The sequence below is a fragment of the Sphaerodactylus townsendi genome, linkage group LG01 (assembly GCF_021028975.2).
Source record: "Sphaerodactylus townsendi isolate TG3544 linkage group LG01, MPM_Stown_v2.3, whole genome shotgun sequence".
Taxonomy (NCBI): Eukaryota; Metazoa; Chordata; class Lepidosauria; order Squamata; family Sphaerodactylidae; genus Sphaerodactylus; species Sphaerodactylus townsendi.
This window is the reverse complement of record NC_059425.1, coordinates 5,198,485-5,222,338: the sequence shown is the minus strand read 5'-3', so window position 1 is coordinate 5,222,338 and position 23,854 is coordinate 5,198,485. Positions and strand designations below refer to the sequence as shown.

The window sequence follows — 23,854 nt, the reverse complement described above, 5'->3', positions numbered from 1 at the left end:
CATGTGAGCTCCCAAAGGCACCTGGTGGGCCACTGCGAGTAGCAGAGAGCTGGACTACATGGACTCTGGTCTGATCCAGCAGACTCCTTATGTTCGTATGAGTTGGACTTGATGGCCCTTGGGGTCTCTTCCAGATTTATAATTAGGGTGTTGTGGGTTTCCCGGGTTGTACAACCATGTTCCAGTAGCATTTTCTCCTGACATTTCGCCTGCATCCATGACTGGCATCTGAAGACGCCAGCCAGAGATGCAGCCGAAACATCAGGAGAGAATGCTGCTGGAACACGGCTGTACAACCCGGGAAACCCACAACACCCTAGTGATTACGGCCATGAAAGCCTTTGACAACTCTATGATTCTATGAGAATGACACATAATGACTATTAGAGCCATTTATTCTCCCAAAACCTTTCTGAGAAAGAAGCAATGAAAAAAGAAGGGGGGTCTCTCTCTCTCTCTGCTGGTGTCCTTTCCAAACTGGCAAGATGTGTGCCCAGATTCCTCAGAAAACCCCTTCGCCTATGGGGACATGGGGTAACCTATGTCCCCGGGCGCACATAGACCTGGGCGTTGGCACCAGCTCCAGACTTGGGCGCCGGGGGGGGGGGGTGTGTGGAAAATTCAGATTTTTGTCTCCGGGCTCCATTTGTCCTAGATATGCCTCTGGCATGTGTGTGTGTGTGTGTGTGTTTGTGGGGTGAACAGACAGCCACAGTGCAATCCTGCGGGGGGGGGGGGATGAAACTGCTCAGGAGGTGGCATGATCCCAGTGCCAGTGCCTGGTAATTAATCAATCAATCAATCAATCAATCAATCAATCAATCAATCAATCAATCAATCAATCAATCAATCAATCAATCAATCAATCAATTAAATTTAGTATACTGCCCTATCCCCGAAGGGCTCAGGGCGGTGCACAGATAAAACATCAGCTAAAAACATACATATAATTAAAACAACGCTGCCACCTGGCCAGTGTAAGGGACATTTGTGCTGGCACAGAGGCAGTTGCTCTGGTGAGGACGCCTGGGTGCCAATGCAGCCGTGGTGCCAGTGCTCCTCCGTGTTCCCAGGGGCAGGGGTGGTCTTGGTGGGCTTCCTGAGCCCATTCTGTTCAGGAGTGGCCCCAGCTACTGCGGGCACACACTGATGCCAGCAAAACCAGTGGCTCAGCCTTCTCAGCTGCACAAGTTCCCTCCACAGGGGGCGGGCAGAGTGTCCCTTTGGGCTTGCTGCACACGGCACAGCAAGCCTCTTTGGAGGTAACCCGGCTGCCCCGTCGCTGGCAATCCCTGGCTGTGGGGCAGCTACTCCCCTCCCCCAGGATTGCACTGCCTGCTTTCCTCAGTCCTGACCTTCTTTCTTTATGCCTAGCTCCCCTCTCCCCACAGAATTTCTCTTGTGATCTATTCTTGCCCGGGCTGGGCTTTCCCTTTGAAATTAATCTGGAGGAACCGGGTTTGATTCCCAGCTCTGCCGCCTGAGCTGTGGAGGCTTCTCTGGGGAATTCAGATTAGCCTGTGCACTCCCACACACGCCAGCTGGGTGACCTTGGGCGAGTCACAGCTTCTCGGAGCTCTCTCAGCCCCACCCACCTCACAGGGTGTTTGTTGTGAGGGGGGAAGGGCAAGGAGATTGTCAGCCCCTTTGAGTCTCCTGCAGGAGAGAAAGCGGGGATATAAATCCAAACTCCTCCTCCTCCTCCTCCTCTTCTTCCTCTTCCTCTTCTTCCTCCTCTTCCTCTTCTTCCTCTTCTTCTTCTTCTATTCTTGCCCTGGCTGGGTTTTCCCTTTGAAAATGCCGGCTTTGTCAGCAGTGCCCTCGGCTGGCTTTGCCTCCTCTTGTGGTGAATTTTTGTGTGTAAATACCCGGTTATACTTAAAACTTGCAGCCATGCCACAGTTCTGTGGGACCCAGGACATTCAGCTCCCCAACAAACTGAGCCCCCTTTCTGTAAACCAAGTTTCTAGCCCTCACAGTCACCAAATGATGCTTGAAAGTGCGTGTGCAAAACGCCCGCTAAAACCTCAGAGTCTGGAGGGTGTTGCCATCCAGAGTCCTCCCCCCCCCCCGGGCCCTCCTGCCCGCCCTCTGGCCCCACCTGGTACTTGTTGGTGGAGTTGAAAGGGATCTCGGCCACTTTGGGGTTCTTCTCGCGCATCTTCCTGACAGACCCGCAAGACAGCTCGATGCATTTCAGGAGGGCGGATTCGGAAGCATCACCAGCCGTGTCCCTCTGTGATGACAGACAGACAGACAGACAGACAGACAGACAGACAGACAGACAGACAGACAGACAGACAGACAGACAGACAGACAGACAGACAGACAGACAGACAAAGGGACACGGGGTTAGGCAGGAGCCCACCGGGAATTTTTGGTAAAGGCAAATAAAACTCAATTGATTTTCTTCAGGTTTCTAAAACCTGAATCCAAAATTTACCAGGTAAGCCTCCATCACTCAGGTGGAGGAGCGGAGAATCGAACCTGGTTCTCCAGGTTTTAAGAGACTTAATTCTAATTAGATTAGAATCCACCTGCTCTTAACCACTATGGCTCTCACATGGGAACTGCTAGCCCTGGGTTTGGAGCAGCCTATTTGCTGAGGGCTGAGGGGAGGTCCCCGTCGGGGCACCATTCTGCGGGCCAGAGGGAGGCCTTCGCACCACAGCTGATCGTGGCTCTCTGGCACGGCTCGAAGGGGAGACACACACGCAAGCCCCTCCGTGGGCCGCTTCCGCTTGAAGCACGCACAGCCCTTCCCCCTGAGCTCCACCTGAGGAGGAACGAGGGCCTGCAGGCCTGAATGCAGGGGTGGTGCTCCCAGGTGGACTCCGGAGTTCTCCTCTCCAGTCTGGGCCTTGCCGGGGGTGGACCTGACACTGCATCCCTCCCTAGGGGCGAAGGAAGTGGCCCCCTCCCGGGACAGCCCTACGGCCACGCGCGGCTCCACCTCACCGCCTCCAGCCTACCTTAGAGATGGGGACGTTCTCCTGCCCCGCCTTGAAGACCGCTCGGTTGCACAGGGATGCGATGCGGGCGAGGGCGGTCCAAGTCGGGGAGCGCTTGTCAAATGTTGCCCCTGGGGAGAGAATTGGGGGGGGGGGAAGGGAGGCCAGCTATTCAAAGGGTGGCTGGCAGGCATCGCTGGCTGGGTGGGTGGGGGGTGCAGGGAGACGCAGGGCTCTACCAAATGGACCCCCAGGCCAACCCCCAACTACTGTTCCTAAAAGCCCCAACCTCCAGCTCTGCTTGTGCTGCCTCCCACCCTACCCCCCTAGTTTTGCTTCCTCCTTCCTAAGCTGTGGGCAACCCCTGTTGGCCTATCTAACTGCAGTATGGGGTGGCAATGCTGGCCCACCTGACAGGGTCATTGTACAGACTGCTGAAATGAGCTCAATTCAGAGCGCACTTCAATGCTCCTGCTCTTCTGGAAGCCCCGCCTTTCTGACCTGGGGAGGTCTCTGGCAAATTGGGGCAACCTGTACTGGTTCTGTTGCAAGAGGCAAATGCCTTCTGCACATGGTCAGAGGTGTGCTCTCTCTCTCTCAGTCACCCGAGAGGGGCCCAGGATGTGAGCCCCTCCCCCAGAGACCCCCCAACCCCCGCAAGAGGAGCGACTGAGAAAAGGCTGGCTGGCTCTGCCTGCTCTGGGGGGGGGGTGGCCCGCGGGGGCGGAGATCAGCGTGTCCCTCAGCCCGGCCTCACCGCTCTGGTCCTCGGTGGTGTCTGCTTCGTGGATCTGGTTGTCGAACCACATGTGGGCCACGGTCATCCGGTTCTGGGTGAGAGTGCCGGTCTTGTCGGAGCAGATGGTGGAGGTGGAGCCCAGCGTCTCCACGGCCTCCAGGTTCTTCACCAGGCAATTCTTGCGAGCCATGCGCTTGGCTGTCAGTGTCAGGCACACCTGCGGAGGGGGGGGGGAGAGGAGAAGCCAAGGGGTGGGTTGGTAGTCCGGAGGGACTGCGTTGATGTGCACAAAGAACAAAAGGGAAACCCAGGCACCAAAGATTGAGATTCACAGGCTATGTGGAATATACGAAGGGGTACAGGTTTCGCCTGAATTATGGTAAGATTGTGGTCCCCTGCCCTCCTGCCCAGGAGCCGAGGACCTGCGGGTCGCCCTCACTTCATCATCCAGAGAGGCAAGTTAGGTTGAGGGCTGAATGGCACCCACTGAGATTTGGAGTAGAGGCAGGATTTGAATCCGAGGTTCTTTGGACTTTTGGCCCATCCCGTCTCTTTTGGGCAAGAAACCCTCTGAGTGTTTCCTGGGGTGGGACTCTCCCCCCTGCCCCCCCCCGGGTCCTTCTGAAGACAGCTGTGCTTTGGTCTTTGAGTCGCTGTCTTGGCCGACCTCCCCTTCTCTCGGCTGACTCCTTTGGGCTGTTTTACTTTACGTTCTGTTTTGAGGTTGCATTTTGCTGTGGTTCTCCTCTAAAAGAACCTGACGGGGTGTCGATGCGACAAATCCAATCTCCTGGCATGCGTTTGAAGATTTCCCCCTCGTTTTGGTTTCCTTCCAGTGTTTCTGACCCCAAAAAGAGACCTCCGTCCCTGAGCATAAATTTTCTTCTCCCAAGCGATGCCTGCCGTCCAGTGGTGGGATCAAAAATTTTTAGTAACAGGTTCCCATGGTGGTGGGATTCAAACTGTGGCGTAGCGCCAATGGGGCTGGGCGGGGCACGACGGGGGCGTGGTCAGGCATTCTGGGGGTGGGGCATTCCTGGGCGGGGCTGTGGCAAGGACGCAGCCGCTGTGCCGGTCCTTGGGCGGGAAACGAATGCACGCAGGTGCAGGCTGCCACGCACGCCTGTGCACCTCCTGCTAGACTGCTTCCAGTTCTGCGCGCTACTGCTGAGAGGAGGGGCGTAACTAAGGCAAAAATCACGTGGCAAAATCACCAATTAGTAACCCCCTCTCGGCACACACAAATAATTAGTAACCTACTCTCGGGAACCTGTGAGAACCTGCTGGATCCCACTTCTGTCGCCGTCTTGCAGAGTCACAAATTGCCTGACGATATGTCAAGAGCAACCCCCGGTTTCTAAGAAGCAACCAAGTCCCTGGTCCCACTCCTCGGAGCGGCACTTCGTCCCTTCGTGTGAGTGCAGGGAGGGCTTCATTTGGCTGACGAAGCCCCCCTTCTACAGGGGAGGAGACCATGTCCCGCATAAGGGGCAAAAGCTGACAGACACATGGGGCACCCCCTCCCTCCAGACAAGACCATATCCTTTTTCTAGCCCCACAACACATGTGAGTCGTCTTCAGTGGCGTACCGCCCACAGGGACAGGTGGGGTCAAATTACTCTGGGCACAATGGCAGGGGTTGGGGGGTGCAAAATCACTCCCACCCCCCTCCTCCCCCACACCAACATGGCTCGGAAGAGCTGGGTCGGCGCGGGGGAGGCGCCTAAAGACAGTGCCGGCCTGATGCCGCGGTGCCGTCCAAGCTGCCTCCTTCCCTCACCAGACCCTCAGGGAGGGCGCTCAGGGGCACTGCTGGTCTGCTGCGGTGCCAACCCCCAAGCCCCACCCTCAAGCATGGGGGGCACGAGGGGGGGCACTCAGAGCAGGTGTTGTCCCCGGGCACCATTCCCCTCGATACGCCTCTGGTCGTCTTTAGCAAGCATCTCTTTAACGAGTTTCAGAGATGACTCTGAGCCTTTTTCCTCCTGCTGTCCCCAAATTAAATGCCTACTCTGGCTTTGCAGGAAGACCGGGTGGCTTGCTGCACGGACTGGAGGTGGGGGTATCAGATGGGCATCTGGGTAACCCCACTTGGGGTCAAAAGATTGCTGGGTGTCTTGGGACCCATCGCCAAATCCCCGCCTAACCTCACGGGGCTGTTGTGAGGATTCAGAGGAGGAGGAGGAGGAGGGGGGGGGGAATGATGTAAGCCCCTCCGGGTTCCTACTGCAGAGACAGGCAGGGTAGAAACACAGTAAAACTAATAAATGCGTTAATAAAGGTCCATCGTAGTAGAATTCCCAGTTCAAAGGAGCAGGTTGGATGAAGGCAAAGCGGAAGGCCTTTCTCTACCTGCTCAGCAGAAGAATCCCGGCTTGGCGTACAAACAGTTGCAAGCTCAGTCCCCTGGAGAGCTGCTGCCAATCATAGAATCATAGAGTTGGAGGAGACCCCAAAGGTCATCAAGTCCAACCCCCTGCCACGCAGGAACAAAGTGCTCCTGACAGATGGCCATTCAGCCTCTCTTTAAAAACTTCCAAAGAAGGAGACTCCACCACAACTCCCAGGTAGTGCATTCACTGTCCAACAGCCCTGACAGTCAGGAAGTTCTTCCTCACGTTTAGGTGGGATCTCTTTTCCTTCCCCTTGAACCCATGACTACTGGTCCAAGTCTCTGAAGCTGCAGAAAACAAGCTTTCTCCCTCACTAACATGACATTGGTGGGGTGCTGTGTGCAGGGGCGAACCTAGGCAAACTGGTGCCCGGGGACAAAACCTGAGTTTGGTGCCCTCCCCCGCACCCGGCGTATGGGCGGCCACCCTCTCCCACCATGACCAAACAATGATTTTTGGTACCAGCTCACAAAACACCTCCCACTCCCATCAAAACATACATGGCTCTCTCCCCACCAACTCTTTTCCTAATTTCCTAATCACAACAACCCTATGAGGTAGGTTGTTAGCCTGAGAAACAACTCCAAGCCAGTGCAAGTGGGTATTAAGCATGTAAATCTCTCACAATTCACCCCCAGCAGAACATTTACCAAACAAATGTCAGCATCATCTCTCACAAAACACCTCCAGTGGAATCCACCCCCAAACAGTATCACTTTCAATGGTGTTTAAACTAGGGAGCTCAGATTCTTCTTTTAAATCTACCTTAAAGGGAGAATCTGGGGTCCCCGGTTAAAACAAAATTGAAAGTGATGCTGTTTGGGGGTGGATTCTCCCCCACCCTGAAACAGCATCACTTTTGAGGGTTGGAGATTCAGATGAAACAAATAGCAGATTTGGTTGGAATCTGGGCAAATTTGGGCACATTCGGACAAAAATTGTCCGATTATGTCCTGCCCAAATATGAACAAATGCGAATGCAAGGTATTTGGGTTGGGGGGGGGGGTATTTTTGGTGTTTTTTCGGCCTTCAGGGAGCACATTTTTAAAGCTAGCGGCACGAAGATTTCAGGGCATCATCCAGAGACTGCCTTGATGATACTACCTGAGTTTGGCGATGTTTGGTTCAGGGGCAGAAAAGTTATGGATGCCCAAATGGAATGCCCCCATCCCCATTGTTTTCAATGGGAGCTAACCTGAGATGGGGGCTACCCATTTGAGGGACCATAACTTTGGTCCCCCTGAACACAAATTCACCAAACTTGGGTGGCATCATAAGAATAGTTAACAGATGATACCCTGAAATTTTGGTGTCACTAGCTTTAAAAATACACCCTTTCCAGGCACCCCAAGAAATGTGCCCAAGATTCTTTGTTTTGCAGTGACTTTGCTCCATTGTAGCTAATGAGGAATTTCTGAGGCAGGCTGCACATTTTTGAAGATAGAGGCACCAGACTTTCAAGGTGGCTCCAAGAGGCCTTGAGTAACAGCATCCGAGCTTGGTGAGCTTTGCTTCTGGAGTGTGGGGGGGGGAGTTGAGAGAGTTCTGAGAGAACTCAGCCCACAGGCTTTCATGTGCAGGAACGGGGAAACAAAATAAGCCTTTTGGGGCCCCATAAAATTGAACCCCCAGAAGCAAAGGTCTCTAAGCCTGGATGCTATTACCAGGAGGCCCTCCTGGAGCCACCCTGAAAGTCTGGTGCCTCTATCTTCAAAAATGTGCAGCCTGCCTGCACACTCAGAAATTCCCCATTGGCTACAATGGAGCAAAGTCACTACAAAACAAAGAATCTTGGGCAAATTTCTTGGTGCCTGGAAGGGGTGTATTTTTAAAGCTAGTGACACCAAATCTTCAGGGTATCATCTGTTAACTATTCTTATGATACCACCCAAGTTTGGTGAATTTGTGTTCAGGGGGACTAAAGTTATGGTCCCTCAAATGGGTAGCCCCCATTTCAGGTTAGCTCCCATTGAAAACAATGGGGATGGGGGCACCCCCTTTGGGGGTCAATAACTTTGCTTCCCATGAACCAAACGTCACCAAATTTGGGTGGTATCATCAGGACAGTCTCTGGATGGTACCCTGGAATTTTGGTGCCGCTAGCCTTAAAAATGCGCCCCCTGCAGGCCGGAATGTGAAAAAACGCTTAAAACGTTTTAAAACACACAAACGACCCTGAAATGTTGGCGCCCCCCCATGTGACCAAATGGGGGGCGCCCGGGGACATAGGGTACCCCCTGTCCCTAGGCAGGAACGCCACTGGCTGTGTGGTTTCTGGGCTGTATGGTCGTGTTCTAGCAGCATTCTCTCCTGACGTTTCGCCTGCATCTGTGGCTGGCATCTTCAGAGGATCTGATAGGATTACCAGCCACAGATGCAGGTGAAATGTCAGGAGAGAATGCAGCTAGAACACGGCCATACAGCCCGGAAACCACACAGCACCCCAGTGATTCCGGCTGTGAAAGCCTTTGACAATACATTCAACATGACATCCCTTCAAATATCTAAACATGGCTATCACATCCCCCCCTTAACCTTCTCTTAAGGAGCAGCAGTGGCGTAGGAGGTTAAGAGCTCGTGTATCTAATCTGGAGGAACCGGGTTTGATTCCCCGCTCTACCGCCTGAGCTGTGGAGGCTTATCTGGGGGATTCAGATTAGCCTGTGCACTCCCACACATGCCAGCTGGGTGACCTTGGGCTAGTCACAGCTTCTCGGAGCTCTCTCAGCCCCACCCACCTCACAGGGTGTTTGTTGTGAGGGGGGAAGGGCAAGGAGATTGTCAGCCCCTTTGAGTCTCCTGCAGGAGAGAAAGGGGGGATATAAATCCAAACTCTTCTCTTCTTCTTCTTCACCAAACTAAACATCCCCAGCTCCTAAGTCTCTCCTCATAGGTAGGCCATGGACTCCAGGCCTTTGACCCTTTTGGTTGCCCTCCTCTGGACCCGTTCCAGCTTGTCAATGCCCTTCTTGAATTGCGGTGCCCAGAACTGCGCACAATATTCCAGGTGAGGTCTGACCAATGCAGAATAGAGAGGTACAATTACACCCCTCGATCTAGGACACAGCCCAGACGGAGCAGACCAGACCAGTCATGATGGAACACAAGGTGGTCTGATTCTGCTGACGGCAGCCTCATGCCCTCACTTCCCTGTTTATATATTTGAATCAATGGAAGTGAGGAGCTGGGAGGGCAGGCAGCAGGGCCCCATCTCACGGCCCCATCTCACCGGATCTGGGAAGCTAAGCAGGGTCGGTGCTTGGAAGGGAGGCCCCCGAGGAATCCTCCGCAGAGGAAGGCCACAACAACCCGCCTCTTCTTCGCACTTGCTGGGGGTGTCAGAAGTCACTGGCGACTTTGTGGATCCTTGCCAGGAAATTTCATGCCCTGCGAAAAGTTTTGGCTTCTAACTCATCTTTGGGACCTCTCTACCTGTCAGCCCCACATTTCTCCTGCAGAACGAAAGCCTGGATCCGACTCCCAAATGGTTGGGAAGGTTTTACGATCGCGTTCCAGTAGCATTCTCTCCTGACGTTTTGCCTGCATCTGTGGCTGGCATCTTCAGAGGAGATGCCAGCCACAGAAGATGCCAGCCACAGATGGAGGCAAAACGTCAGGAGAGAATGCTACTGGAATGCAACCATAAAACTTGGAAAACCCACAACGCCCTAGTGCAGTGGTGGTGAACCTATGGCACGGGTGCCAGAGGTGGCACTCAGAGCCCCCCACACATCTAAGCTGGCCTAGGCTGCTGGGCACGACATGCACGCACCACAGCAAGCAGGAAAGACTCAGCGATTTTGTGGTGGGGGTTTATTGGGTTTCAGAAAGAGAACGTTTTACTTCCCTCTCCCCCCACGCCCCTCCCCCTTCCCCCTTCCCCCTTCCCCCCAGGCCCCCAGGGTGATAATAGTGTAATTATTTCAGGGAGATTATTAGCATTAAACCTAAGACCTAGTTTGGGGGAGCAGTGTAGGCAACCCTGTTAAGCACTGTTAAGCCCCACTGATTTTCATGGGAAGAACTAAAGCGCAATCCTTTACCTGGGAGTGAGCTCAGTTGCTGGCAATGGGGCTTGCTTCTGAGTAAACCCTCCTAGGGTCATGATTCACCCATTGGAAGAGTTGCACCGTTGCTTCAAAGCAAAGCCGCCGAGAACCACCAAGATTGCTCCCAAGTAACGTGTACCTCGGAGCCAACCATTTTTTCTAAACTAAAACCTCAGCATTCAGGTTAAATTGCCGTGTCGGCACTTTGCGATAAATAAGTGGGTTTTGGGTTGCAGTTTGGGCCCTCGGTCTCGAAAAGGTTCGCCATCACTGCCTTAGGATTTCAGACCGATGCCCGGTCTTTCAGCTTTGTGCCAGTTTGACTTTTGGCCCGTGCCACTTCTCCCTTGCAGGACGACCACAAACTGTCTCTGGACGAAATCAGCTTTAGACAACACAAGGGCGATGCTGTCTGGCATGCTTTTGGGGAACGAGGGCTGTGCCAGCAGCGCATGAAGAGTGGCATTTAGCTGTGTGAACAAAGCACGTTAAGTCTCACCCACTGCGACCAAGCGGGCCGGTCACACGGTCCCAAAGCGAACAATGCCAATAAATGTATAGAGAAGAGAAGCGCAGGGGCGTTTGGGATTTATATCCTGCGTTTCTCCTGTGCAAGGAGACAAAGGGGCTTACAAACTCCTTTCCCTTCCTTTCCTCACAACAGACGCCTCGTGGGGTAGGTGGGGCTGAGAGAGTTCTGAGAGAACCCTGACAAGGCCAGGGTCACCCAGCAGGAACGAAGCAGTGTGGAAACACATCTGGTTCACCGGGTAAGCCTCTGCCACTCAGGTGGAGGAGTGGGGAATCAAACCTGGTTCACCAGAGTCCACGCCACACTGGCAAGACTTTTGCGGCACCTGAAATATTAGAAGTTAGTTGCTAATCCACATAACTAGCGTCTGTGGATATGGCAGCCGACTCCAGGTTGGGAGATACCTGCAAATTTGAGGGATGGAGTCTCACGAAGACAAGGTTTGGGCTGGAGGGGGCTTCGCTGGGGCATGATGCTATAGAGCCCACCTTCCATTTTCTCTGTTACCTGCAACAGTGGGAGCTCTCCAGCCGTCACCTGGAGGCTGGCAACCCTCTCTGTGGACAAGAGGCAGAAGAAGAGCCTGGGGCCCCTCAAGGGTCTCGAGAGGCACAGAAGGCACAGTGGGGCCCGTGGAGCTGCCTGCCGGCCGCTTTTTCCTTCCTTGCTTCGTCCACATCTGTGCCGGCAGGACTCTCATCCACTGGCTGCTCAGCCAGGAAGAGCGACGCACCGACATCACCCTGTGCTGGTTGTTCAGGCACCCTCATTCCTGATGCGAGACCGTCAGCCCCAGGGATGTTCCTCTGGAACCAACCCCACGGCGGCTGGACGCTCACGGGGAAAGTGGTTGTGGAGCTCTACCACACCCGGAGCGGGGCCTGAGGGAAACCCCTGGGGACAGGGCCACTGCCAGAGGTGGGGTCCAGCAGGTTCTCACAGGTTCCTGAGAGTAGGTTACTGATTATTCGTGTGTGCCGAGAGGGGGTTCCTAATTGGTGATTTTGCCCCGTGATTGTTGCCTTAGTAACGCCCCTCCTCTCAGCAGTAGCGCGCAGAACTTGGAGCAGTCTAGCAGGAGGTGCACCGGCGTGCGTGGCAGCCTGCGCTTACGTGCATTCGTTTCCCGCCCAAGGACCGGCGCAGCGGCTGCATCCTTGCCACAGCCCCTCCCTGGAATGCCCCGCCCCCGGAATGCCCGGCCACACCCCCGTCGTGCCCTGCCATTGGCGCTATGCCACAGTTTGAATCCCACCACCATGGGAACCTGTTACTAAAATTTTTGGATCCCACCACTGGGCCCACTGCTGTTCCTCCAGCAGCAGTTTGGGTCCAGAGGCCTACCCTGGGGTAAATTATGCCTGGGGCTACACCTACTCTGGCCACCCCCAACCCCCATGCCCCACTTGCCTGGTGCCTCGGCCTGGCCCCACTAGGCTGCTCCTTCAACAGGCAGAGCCTCCGCTGGCTGAAGGGGAATCCTGGTGGGGCCGGGCCGAGGGGTGGTCCTGGGACCGCCACTGCCCTCCTGCTGAGGGCCACAGGGCACCCCCACATGATCTAATGGAGGGCGCCCAGGTCAAGTGACCCCCCGTGTCCCTCTGGCAGATACGCCACTGCCGGGGCCCCTCCGCTCAGCCTCCCCTCGCCCATCGCTCGGAGCCGGTTACCGTGACCGTTGCCAGGAGGCCTTCGGGGACGTTGGCCACGATGATGCCGATGAGGAAGATGACGGCCTCCAGCCACGTGTAGCCCAGGATGAGGGAGAGGATGAAGAAGGACATGCCCAGGAAGACGGCCACCCCGGTGATGATGCGGATAAAGTGCTCGATCTCCATGGCGATGGGCGTCTGGCCCACTTCCAGGCCAGAGGCCAGCGAGGCGATGCGCCCCATCACCGTGCGGTCCCCGGTCGAGATGACGATGCCCCGGGCGGTGCCTGTGGAGATGGGGAGGGAGGATTTGAACCCGCCCCTTCAAGCACGGCTGGTTTCTCAGCACCCCAAAGCCTTGTGCTGCCACCAGAGAACAACACGTTTATTCATTAATCAAATGTGATATGCTGCCCCATCCCCAAAGGGCTCTGGACGGTGTACAATCATTAAAACACGGAGCAATAGAATATCACATTAAAATTCCAATTAAAACATCAATAAACGTAAGATGACAACACCAACTTTGGCTCTTAAATCACGTTGTGGTGTGAGGCGAGCCAGACCCCTCTCCTAGGGGCAGGCTCCGTCCTGCTTGCGCATGCGTGAAGGAGACACTCATGCCAGAGGTGGGATCCAGCAGGTTCTCACCAGTTCCCGAGAGTGGGTTACTAATTATTTGTGTGTGCCGAGAGGGGATGACTAACTGGGTCTGCTTTTCCGTTAGAAATCCCATTAGGTCCAAAAATCACAAAGTCCTGTTGTTTCCTATGTGGCTGGTTAGCGAAGGTAGAAAACGGGATAATTCTCCCTGTTGGGCTGTTTTAAAAACATGTTTTAGAAATATGGTCAAGTTCCTTGTTTAAGGAAAGTCTCCTTCTTTTGATTTCTAGAAACAAAATGAAATATTTGAAAGTATTAAGTGTTTGGCAGGCAGTCAATTAGAGGAGAAGTAGTTGTTTCTGTTGGCAGGAGACGATAGGACTTCCTAGAATGAGTTTAAATTATGGACAGAAAGATACCAGCTGGAAATGAGGAACTTTTTTTTACAGTAAGAGTTTTTTACAATAACAGAGAAATTATTAATGCCCCGCCCCCGGAATGCCTGGCCACGCCCCCGTCATGCCCCGCCCAGCCCCACTGGTGCTACGCCACTGTTTGAATCCCACCACCTGGGAACCTGTTACTAAAACTTTTGGATCCCACCACTGACTCATGCACACTTCCAGGCCGGGATGAAGAGGAGCTCAGGGACTTAGGCCTATTGCCCTTCCAGAGCGTGGGACCTGTGGGGATGGTCAGGCAGCACACCTGCCGCAAACGAAGGCTGGACGGAACAAGGTGGCAAAGCTCAGCACACAATAGACAGCCTGGCCCATACCCAGCCCTTCAGGTGGGCTCCCTCCCCCTCTGCCCTCCTCATGCAACTGGGCCTCGCCTGACCGAGAGTGAAACCAGACCCTCTGGGGGAGGGAGGGATGGGGACCACAGATGGAGGAGAAAGCCCTGCCCTCCGCATGCCCCAGGGAGCCTGCCCTCCCTTCCCTTCCCCTCCCCTCTTTACCTTCAACACAATTGGTGGAGAAGAAGCAGATGTTTCGGGTCTCCAGCGGGTTCTCGTGGGTGAACTCTGGGGAACGGGTCTGAGGCTCCGACTCGCCCGTCAAGGAGGAGTTGTCCACCTGCCCAAAGCAACGGGGAACAGTCATTTGTTTGTGATTTATGTGGGTGGCACAGACTAAGCCGGCACAAGGAGCGGGACGAGACTCCGCCCAGGAAGCCGTGAAGTCGGATTGGGACTGCGGGAATCTGAAACAAAACTTCAGAATCAGCATGATATTCAATGGTGCAGAAATCACACAGAATGACACGACACGCAGCAACAGAGAGGATGTGCTACACCCAGCGGTCCAGTCTGGAGTTTTTAAAAGCACCTTTTAATAACTTGGTTTTTCATAAAGCTGAGACATTAGAAGCCTTCCCATGAGCTGGGGACCAACACAGAGAAGGCACATATACAGGCAGTTGTTGGTTTTGCCAGTTTGCAGAAGATCCCTGTGAAGCAGTCGTGTAGCTGTAATGGGGACATCCAGGGACAAACGCCCCGGGCATCCCCTGGTGAGTCACGTGGGGGCGGAAAATCACATCCCCAGCTAGGCCCCGCCCCCGCAGGCCTCGGCCAGTCAGGTTGAGTGAGAGGGGGCGGGCCAACTGGGCCATCAGCCAACCTGGAGGCTGGAGCCTGGGCTGCCTGGAACAGCCCAAGGCTACCTGGCCAAAGCTATCTGGCCAAAGCCAGCCAGCCAGCCCCCAACCCCCTGGCTGGAGTCTGGGCTGCGCGGCGCCAGCTCAGGTAGGTGAGCAGGGGGGGAGTAGCTACTACAGGGCAGGGGGTACAAGGGGTTGCTACCACGGGGCACAGGGGGCGCCATTTTGCCCCGGGCGCCATTTTGCCCTGCTGCACCTCTGCTGTGAAGAAATACCCTTTCCCCCCTTTTTTTGGGGAGGGTTTTAATAAGGGTTTCACTGCTGACGCTGTTTATTATATTGATCACCTTGTTCATTTTAATGGGCTTTTATGTTGTATGTTGTATATTTATGTTGTTCACCGCCCAGAGCCATTTTTGGGGGGGGGGGTAGGGCGGTATATAAAACTCAATAATAAATAAATAAATAAAAATGTCCACCCCCCACTTGAGGTCTGAAGGGAATGTTTAAGCATTTTTTTCCCCTTTGAGCAGGAGGCTCCCAGCCTTGTCCAATCACCTTTTTAGAAATGCTAATCCAGGTAGTGAGAGAAAATGAGATAGTTTAAGTTTCTCCCCGCCCCCCTTCTCCAAGCAGGCACCACAGCCCTGGAGCCCTCAAACGGATAGAAGGACCTTCAGAAAGAGGATGCCTGGAGCCAGGAGAGGAGCGAGGGGGAACTGCGCCCCTGCTACCCCCCAGTCCACCCCGCCCCGCACAAACACACGCCCGGTGCATCAGGCCTCCCCCTGTCCCCTTGTTGCTACGCCACTGCCTGGAGCTATCAAGAAGAGCTTCCTTCACCCAAACTGACCAGGTCAAGTGGGTGGGGACTGGAAAAATGCTTGGGAGCAAGGAGGAAGCTCTCTTCCGGCTGGGACACAACTCTTGTCTGAGTTCTGGAGGAGGCAGCCATTTGGGCCAGGTGCGCTCGCCCAAGGGGCTTCAGGGCATCTTCCAGGTAATGGAGAATCTGTAGACAGTCATAATGTCCTCAGCTTAAGAGCCTGTCCTAGCAACTGATTCATCTCTAGCTTGTTTTGGACTCCTGGCTCAGTCTGGAGCTTGGCCAAAAGTGCGCTTGCAAACATTTTCTTCTTAATAAAAACTTTTAAAAGTTGGAGTCTGGCAGCAGTTCTCTGTACCACATAGACCTCTGCTGTCTTGGACATGCTATTTTACGAAGGGGGCGCCAGGAGGAGGGAAAGGATGGCAGTGGGCAGGCAGCTATTCCTCCAGGGGTGCACCCGACTGTCAGTTGTCTCTGTGGTGCCCAGGAGTGGGGAAGCAGGACAGACAGAAGCCAGGCCTCACGTTGGAAAGGAAGCTGGGCGGTCTCAGCCCTCCCCAGTCTGCCCATCCTCTCCTCCCTGCCCCTGCTGTTTGAATTGCACTGGGATGGGGTAGGACAGGGGTCTGCAACCTACATGCTGGCAGGGGCTGATGGGAATTGTAGTCCCTGAACATCTGGAGAGCCACAGGTTGCAGACCCCTGGGGTGGGAGAAGGGATTTTTTAGGGTTCCTTGGGGCCTTGAATGGTACCCTGAAATGAGATGATTTGTATTGGTTCTGATGCTGCAATATTTCCATGTGTTTAGTGTTTGTGGTTGTTATACTTGAGATTTCAGTTTTGTACATTGTGTAATTATGTGCGTTAACCATTCTGAGCTGGGCTTTGGCTGGGAAAGGGCAGGACAGCAAACCCAATAAAATAATTAAAATAAACACTGGACCAGTGGCGTATCTGCCAGAGGGACATGGGGGCAAGTGACCCCGGGCACCAACCATTAAATCGTATGAGGGGTGCTTAGCATGCCCACAGCAGGCTCCCGGCCCGGCTGCTCCTTAACCCCTTGGCCCAACCCTGCCAGACCCCACCAGGCTGCCTAGATCCGCCACCACCCTCCACCGCTGGCTAAGGTAAGTGGGGCATGGGGGGCGTGCGGGGGGGGGGGCGCATCCTGAGCAGGTGTTGCTCCGGGTGCCATTTTCCTCCGGTATGCACTGGACTGCTTCCTTAATCGGTGTAGTGCTGGTCTCGCAAACTGCTTCAGCTCAGCCTGGGTGCTTCATGCCTCAGATTCGGTGGCACAGCAGGGCATGATGCCCAGTCGATCCTTCGCCCCAACGGAAGGAACGTAGGGCCAGTGCCTGTGACAACTGGCCCTGGAAGTCTGCGGAAGGAGTCGGGAGGATCGTTGGCCCCCTCTGCCTTGGACTCGCCCTGAGCGTGTAACGTATGATGTTAAAACAGACCTTGGCTATCCGAGCAGGATGGATCAGGGCCCCTCCCCACCCACCACTCACCTTACAGCCATGGGAGGAGATTATCCGCAGGTCTGCAGGAACCCGATCCCCGCCTTTCACCTCCACCAGATCTCCCACCACCACGTTCTCGGCGTTGATCTGGATCTTCTCGCCTTCCCGGATGACCAGGGCTTGCTGAAGAGAACAATTGGGTTGATGAAGTTAAAGTCCTGGGCAGCGGGCAGGGCAGGGTGTTTCACCCACCCCTCCCGAGTCTGAGCATCTACCCCCCCCACAAACCCTAGCATCCACCCCCTTTCTCTTACCCTGTGCTTTGAACCTCGACAAACCTTGCAAAACCATCCAAGATGAACGGGAATGTGAGGAAGGGGCACATGATGGGCAACACAGACTTTCTCATCCCATGCCCACCTCTAGAAGCTGGTAACGCCCTCACCTGTCTGGCTTCCAGAAGTCCCAGGGCTCACCAATCACCTGAAGGGACACCCTGCGGGGACCACCAGCTGGACTGTTGTGCACTGGGCACTGGACTCGCACCCAGAGGGCAGGGATTTTAAACTTTAAGGCCTTGAGCCATCTCTCTCCATATTGCCCCTGGAAGGCATTACGTTCCTCTCGTAGGGGCCTGCTGGTGGACCCCAGCCCCAAAGTATCTGGCTAGCCAACCAGGGCAAGACGGAGAATCTGGGCTCCCTAGTTTAAACAATTAATGTTGGAATCCACCCCCAAACAGCATCACTTTAAATGGTGTTTAAACTAGGGAGCCCAGATTCTCCTTTTAAATCCACCTGAAAGGGAGAATCTGGGGTCCCCAGTTTAAACAACATTGAAAGTGATGCTATTTTGGGATGGCTTCTTCCCCACCCTGAAACAGCATCACTTTCAATGTTTAAACTGGGGACCTCAGATTCTCACTTTAAATCCATACAGAAGGGGTGGATTTAATAATAATAACAACAATAATAATAACCTTTATTAGGCATTGAAAGAAAGAAAGAAAGAAAGAAAGAAAGAAAGAAAGAAAGAAAGAAAGAAAGAAAGAAAGAAAGAAAGAAAGAAAGAAAGAAAGAAAGAAAGAAAGAAAGAAAGAAAGAAAGAAAGAAAGAAAACAAGCATTGGCAGGAAGGGGGTGGATTTAAAAGAAGAATCTGGGGAAATTTAGGGGGTGCCTGCTGTCAGGGGTGCAATTATTAAGATAGCACCACCAACATTTCAGAGTATCTTTGTGAGACCCTACTGATGATACCACCCAGGTTTGGTGAAGTTTGGTAAAGGGGGTCCAAAGTTATGGACCCTCAAAGGTGTAGCCCCCATCTCCTATTAGCTCCCATGGGAAACAACGGGGGATGGGGGCACTCCATAACTTTGGACTCCCTAAACCAAACTTCACCAAACCTGGGTGATATCATCCAGATAGTCTCCGGAAAAATCCCTGAAATATTGGTGCTGCTAGCCTAAAAACAGCGCCCCCTGCAGGCCAAAAATGGGAAAAAACACTGAAAATACAAAAACCCCACAAACAAGCCTGCATTTTTGGCACCCACCACAAGGGGGTGGCCTGGGCAACTGCCCACTTTGCCCAATGGGAGGGACGCCTCTGCTGCCTTGCCCTCTCTTGTATCTTCCTCTGCCACAAACCTGCCGACCCCTGGCTTTGGAAAAGTTGGCTGTTGTTGTCGCCGCACCCTCAGGGTTGCCAACCTGCAGACGCAGCCTGGAGGCTACCCAGAATTACAGCTGTCCCCCTGGAAACATTGCCTCCTCCTGGCCCCTCCCCTGCCCTGCCCAGGCCCCGCCCCCAAATCGTCAGGAATTTCCCCGCCTTGCATGCCCTTTCTGACTGCTTGTGGCTTTTCTGAGCTTATTTCAAAATATTTATGCTTGTATTTTTAGGATCTCTGTAGATCACTAGGCCCCCAAGGAATGTAGTTAATTGAGACAGTGAGACACGAATAGCTTAAATCAACAAAGGCCACCATTTTTCCAATATGTCCAGAAAGCTTTGGGATCAGAAGGAGCCAAGCGAGGAATCTGAACCAGAAGGGCCGGAAGCCTGACACCAGGAGCGCTTGGCCCTGTCTGTTTTCCAGAGCTGCCGGGCATCTCTCTGGCGTGGGAAGGGCAGCTCTGAGCAAAAATAGCCGGAGCCGCACCCTCTGGGGTTGTCAGCTGTCACCCATCAGTGCCCATCCGGACGGGGACTCTAGTTGGGAGACAGACAGGATTTTTAGGAGAAGAAGAAGAAGAGTTTGGATTTATACCCCCCTTTCTCTCCTGTAGGAGACTCAAAGGGGCTGACAATCTCCTTGCCCTTCCCTCCTCACAACAAACACCCTGTGAGTTGGGTGGGGCTAAGAGGGCTCAGAAGAACTGTGACTAGCCCAAGATCACCCAGCTAGCGTGTTTTGGAGTGCACAAGCTAATCTAGTTCACCAGATAAGCCTCCACAGCTTAAGTGGCAGAGCGGGGAATCAAACCTGGCTCTCCAGATTAGAGTGCACCTGCACTTAACCACTACACCACACAGGCTCTCTTTAAAAGAATTGGAACATTTTTAGCACCACCAGGGAGTATCCTCACTGCCGTCAGGCCGATGTTGCAAATCGCAGCCCCCAAAGAAGCCTGGAAGGAGCGGCAGGGCGGTTTCGGCCTTTCATTGTGATTTTTCCCAAACCTGGTTTGGTATGATCATTTTTAAAAAAATAAAAGACTGCAGTCAGTCAAGGTTTCTTTGCACACCCACAGAAGCTCCATTTTTGTTACCTCACCCCCCTCCAAATTGCCACCCCCCCCATACACACCAGAAGGTCTTTTAAAACATCAACAATAACTAGATTGCTGTAGCATCTATTGCAACAACACACCCATTCACAGCTTGCTTGTTTTTTTTTAAAGGAAGATTCTAGCCCAGTGATGGCAAACCTATGGCACGGGTGCCAGAGGTGGCACTCAGAGCCCTCTCTGTGGGCACGTGCAGATAGAATTCATCATGTGGGGGGGGGAAATCGCCCCCCCCCCCACATCTAGGCTGTCCTGGGCCGCTGGGCTCGATTCTTAGCATTAAACCTAAGACCTAGTTTTGGGGAAGCAGTGTAGGTTAAGCGCTCTTAAACCCCACTGATTTTCATGGGAAGAACTAAAGCGCAATCCTTTACCTGGGAGTAAGCTCGGTTGCTGGCAATGGGGCTTGCTTCTGAGTAAACCCTACTAGGGTCGTGATTCACCCGTTCGAACAGTTGCTTCATGGTTGCTTCAAAGCAAAGCCAACAATTACCACCAAGCTTACTCCCGAGTAACGCACGCCTCAGAGCCAACCATTTTTTTTCTAAACTAAAACCTCAGTATTCAGGTTAAATTGCCGTGTTGGCACTTTGCGATAAATAAGTGGGTTTTGGGTTGCCGTTTGGGCACTCGGCCTCGAAAAGGTTCGCCATCACTGCTCTAGCCCCTTTTTATTTCCAATTTAAAAGGGGCAAGGCGCGGACTGCATATTTCCAGCCATAACTGTGCAACAAAAAAGGCTAGAGAAATGAAAGCTGGGAACTAGTACATGGTTGTCATAGATCACGGGCCCCCAGCATGGAACCCACGGGCACCACAATGCCTGCCCACATCTTTCCGGAGCCCGTCAGGTGTTTTTAGAAAGTGGCTGGAGCCAGGTGTGCCTCTCGGCCAGCAGGGCTTCTGATTGGCTGGGCAGAGAAAAACAACGCTGTCGATGGCAGCTGGCACCACGCTGCTGCTTCTGTTCCTGGCACTTCCCTCCCCCAGCAGGGTGCTTTTGAAATCCTCCTCCTCCTCCCCCTCGGGGAACTTGGGCTCCCTTGGCGTGTGTGGCTCCGCCTCCCAGAGCAGAAGTTTTTGGGGTTGAGCCCATCACACTGTGTTGGGGCCCCAACAGTGCCTGCAGAATCAGAAAAGTTGCCTCTGGTTGTCGTGACTTTAACATTGCAGTGGTCTGCTAATTATTTTTTCCTTTTAAAGCCTGAATGAGCCCTCTGGCAGCGAGGGGGGAGCGGCAGCCACGGGGGCAGAGGGCACCACAGTGTGGGGGCAAACTTGCTGTGTGGATTGAGAGCTCCGTTGCCCTGGCGAAGGCGTCTGCCAGGGTAGAGGGAGGATCATCTCTAAATATAGGCAGGCTGGGATGGGGGTCAGTCACGGAGGCCTCTTTCCCGTCTCAGCCACAAGAGGGCAGCAGAGCTCCCATTCCTGTGGTCCCCTGACTTCATTTGCTTGTTTCGCGACTTCCACCTGCCTGCGGCTGCAGAGTGTCCCATGGGTGATGCACCCGGGCATATCTAGCGTACTCCTTCCATTGCAATGTCCAGTGCTCCAGTTGCCCCCTCACTGGCCGCTCCTGTGCTCTGCAGAAACTGGCGCGCGGCCTCCTCCTGGCTTCCTTGCTCTTGTGTCTCTCAGGGCAGGCCGTTGGGCAGAAGGTCAACCAGCAAAGCTTTCCCCAAGTTGAGCAAAGCTCAACTTCTGCCTGCCAGGTGAGCAGGAATAATTCTCCCTGCTGAGCAGCAGAGGAATGGTCAACTGCATTGGTCAGACATGGAATCATAGAGTTGGAGGAGACCCCCAAGGGCCATCAAGTCCAACCCCCTGCCATGCAGCAACACACCATCAAAGAACTCCCGACAGATGGCCATCCAGCCTCTCTTGAGAAACCTCCCAAGAAGGAGACTGCACCACTCCCCGAGGCAGTGAATTCCGCTGTCGAACAGCCCCTGCTGTCAGGCATGGCAGCCAATGACTCCTTATAAGAGCCCCTGGAGCCATATTTCTCACAGTTCGAATGGAGCCCTCGCCCAGCATCTCCTACCTGAGGAACCATATTTTTGAAGGAGTCCATGATTTTTGAGCTCTTGGCCTCTTGGTAGTAGGAGAAGCAGCCGGTCACGATGACCACGGCGGCCAGCACCACGCCCAGGTACAGCTGAGTAGGGAAGGACACCAGCGGTGAGACCAGGGCTGTGATCCTCTCCCCCGTGCCAAGCCCCCCACATCAGCCCCCCCCCTCCAAGTCACAGCTCATCTGGTTTCTTCCGCCTTCCCAGGGTCTCGGGGTCCCCCCCTCTTCTGTGGCCCTCCTCAGCAGGTGGCTGCACGCCTCTTCCCGCTCTACTGGAAGAACGGCTCTCTTGCTGGGGGGCCAGCCCCCAGTGGGGCCTACACGTCGCCTAGAATTCCAGCTATTTAGTTGTTTTGCTTTTTTAAAGCACTTTTAAAATGCCGTGTTATTTAACTGAAAGGAGGAGACTTAGAAATGCTCTAAACAGATGGATCAGCTGCTCTCCGGATGACAGAGACCGGAGCTCCCTGCAGACAAGGGCTGTTTCAGATGTCAAACTCTTCCGTGTGCGGCAGACTCTCTAGAGCACAGGTGTCAAACTCGCGACCCTCCAGATGTTATGGACGACAGTTCCCATCATCCCCTGCCAGCATGATGCTGGCAGGGGGTGATGGGAACTGTAGTCCATAACATCTGGAGGGGCGCGAGTTTGACACCTGTGCTCTACAGGGAAGCACTGCTCCAGAGCCCCTCCCCACTCCACAGGCACTGCCCCCACCCCCCAAAATCCCCAGGGATCTTCTCAGACTTGAGGAGCACCATCTCTGTGGCCAAAAGCAAAGGTGATCCAGGAACACCAGGAGGCCTCTGCTGGGGGGGGGGGGCGCTCCTTGCAGGCCCCAGACAGGACTTCCTGTCATGCCCTCCTTCCCTTTGGCCTTCCTGCCTTTAAGAACATAAGGAAGAGGTTTGACCTTTGACCTTCCTGCCTTTGAGCGACAACCCCCCCTTCCACCCGGCTTCCCACCCACCAGCACCAAAATGCCATTTGGCAGGAGGAGGGGGGGCTGAAATGCTGCCTACGGGTCTGGACTTTCAGTGGAGGTTTCGTGGGAGTCTGACCCACACGCCGTGCAAAGCCTCTGCGGCCCATTTTCACACAACCATGAGCCTCTGCTAAAGGGACGGGGCATTTTGCTCCAGGCCTGTTGGCAACGGTGCTCACTAAGGACCCAGCGCTGGGCAGAGTGGAACGGGTGCCAGCCCACTGCGATCGAGGCAGAAGGGGGCCCCGGGCTCTGCACAGGACCGGGCTGGGAGGGGCCCAGAGCGAAGCCGGCCGCCTCCTTCCCCGCTGGGGCTGCACCTGGAATCATCACGGATTTCCACCTGCTTTCCAGACTGCACAGCACATTTCCCCTGGTGGCCGTGGCAGCTTTGGGGGAGGTGAAAGGGGGGCTCGATGGCGTCACATGCCCACTGACCTCCCTCCCCTCCCCAAATGCCCCCCTCCTCAGGCTCTGCTCCCCCCCAAACTCCAGAAGGGCCCCAAATCGGAGCTGCCACCCCAGCAGGGAGCAAATGGGCCCAGGGCAGTCAATGGGCAATAAATAGACTCAGGACAAACAAAAGGAACTCTTTCTTCACACGTGGTGGGATTTGCTGCCAGTGGGCGGACCAGCCCCCACTTTAAGAGCGGGCTGGACAAATCCCGGGAGGAAGAAGAAGAAGAAGAGTTTGGATTTATATCCCCCCTTTCTCTCCTGCAGGAGACTCAAAGGGCTGACAATATCCTTGCCCTTCCCCCCTCACAACAAGCACCCTGTGAGGTGGGTGGGGCTGAGAGAGCTCCGAGAAGCTGTGACTAGCCCAAGGGCACCCAGCTGGCGTGTGTGGGAGTGCCCAGGCTAATCTGAATTCCCCAGATAAGCCTCCACAGCTCAGGCGGCAGAGCGGGGAATCAAACCCGGTTCCTCCAGATTAGATACACAAGCTCTTAACCTCCAACGCCACTGCTGAGGAGACATCCCTTACTGGCTTCCAGCCACCGGAACGGAAGAGACCCTCCACGTCCAGCGTCAAGGGAAGGCCACGGGATCCGCACTCAGCTCGTTGGCCCTCCAGAGGAACTGGGGCCGCCCCCGTGGGAAGCTGTGGGAGGCTGGACTAGACGGAGCCTCCTCGGTGTGACCCCGAAATCAGGGCTCTTCGGAAGCTCGCTCTT

At 54.4% G+C, this 23,854-nt stretch overlaps 1 protein-coding gene across 1 annotated transcript in view; it reads right to left on the bottom strand.

The window, feature by feature from the left end:
* LOC125439894 (sodium/potassium-transporting ATPase subunit alpha-2-like) overlaps positions 1-23,854 on the bottom strand; it is a 55,730-nt gene that overhangs the window by 16,197 nt on the left and 15,679 nt on the right. The window contains 7 exon segments of the mRNA XM_048509228.1: positions 2,102-2,236; positions 2,973-3,082; positions 3,709-3,907; positions 12,335-12,603; positions 13,881-13,998; positions 16,872-17,006; positions 21,661-21,774. Coding sequence (XP_048365185.1) covers positions 2,102-2,236; positions 2,973-3,082; positions 3,709-3,907; positions 12,335-12,603; positions 13,881-13,998; positions 16,872-17,006; positions 21,661-21,774 — 1,080 coding nt within the window.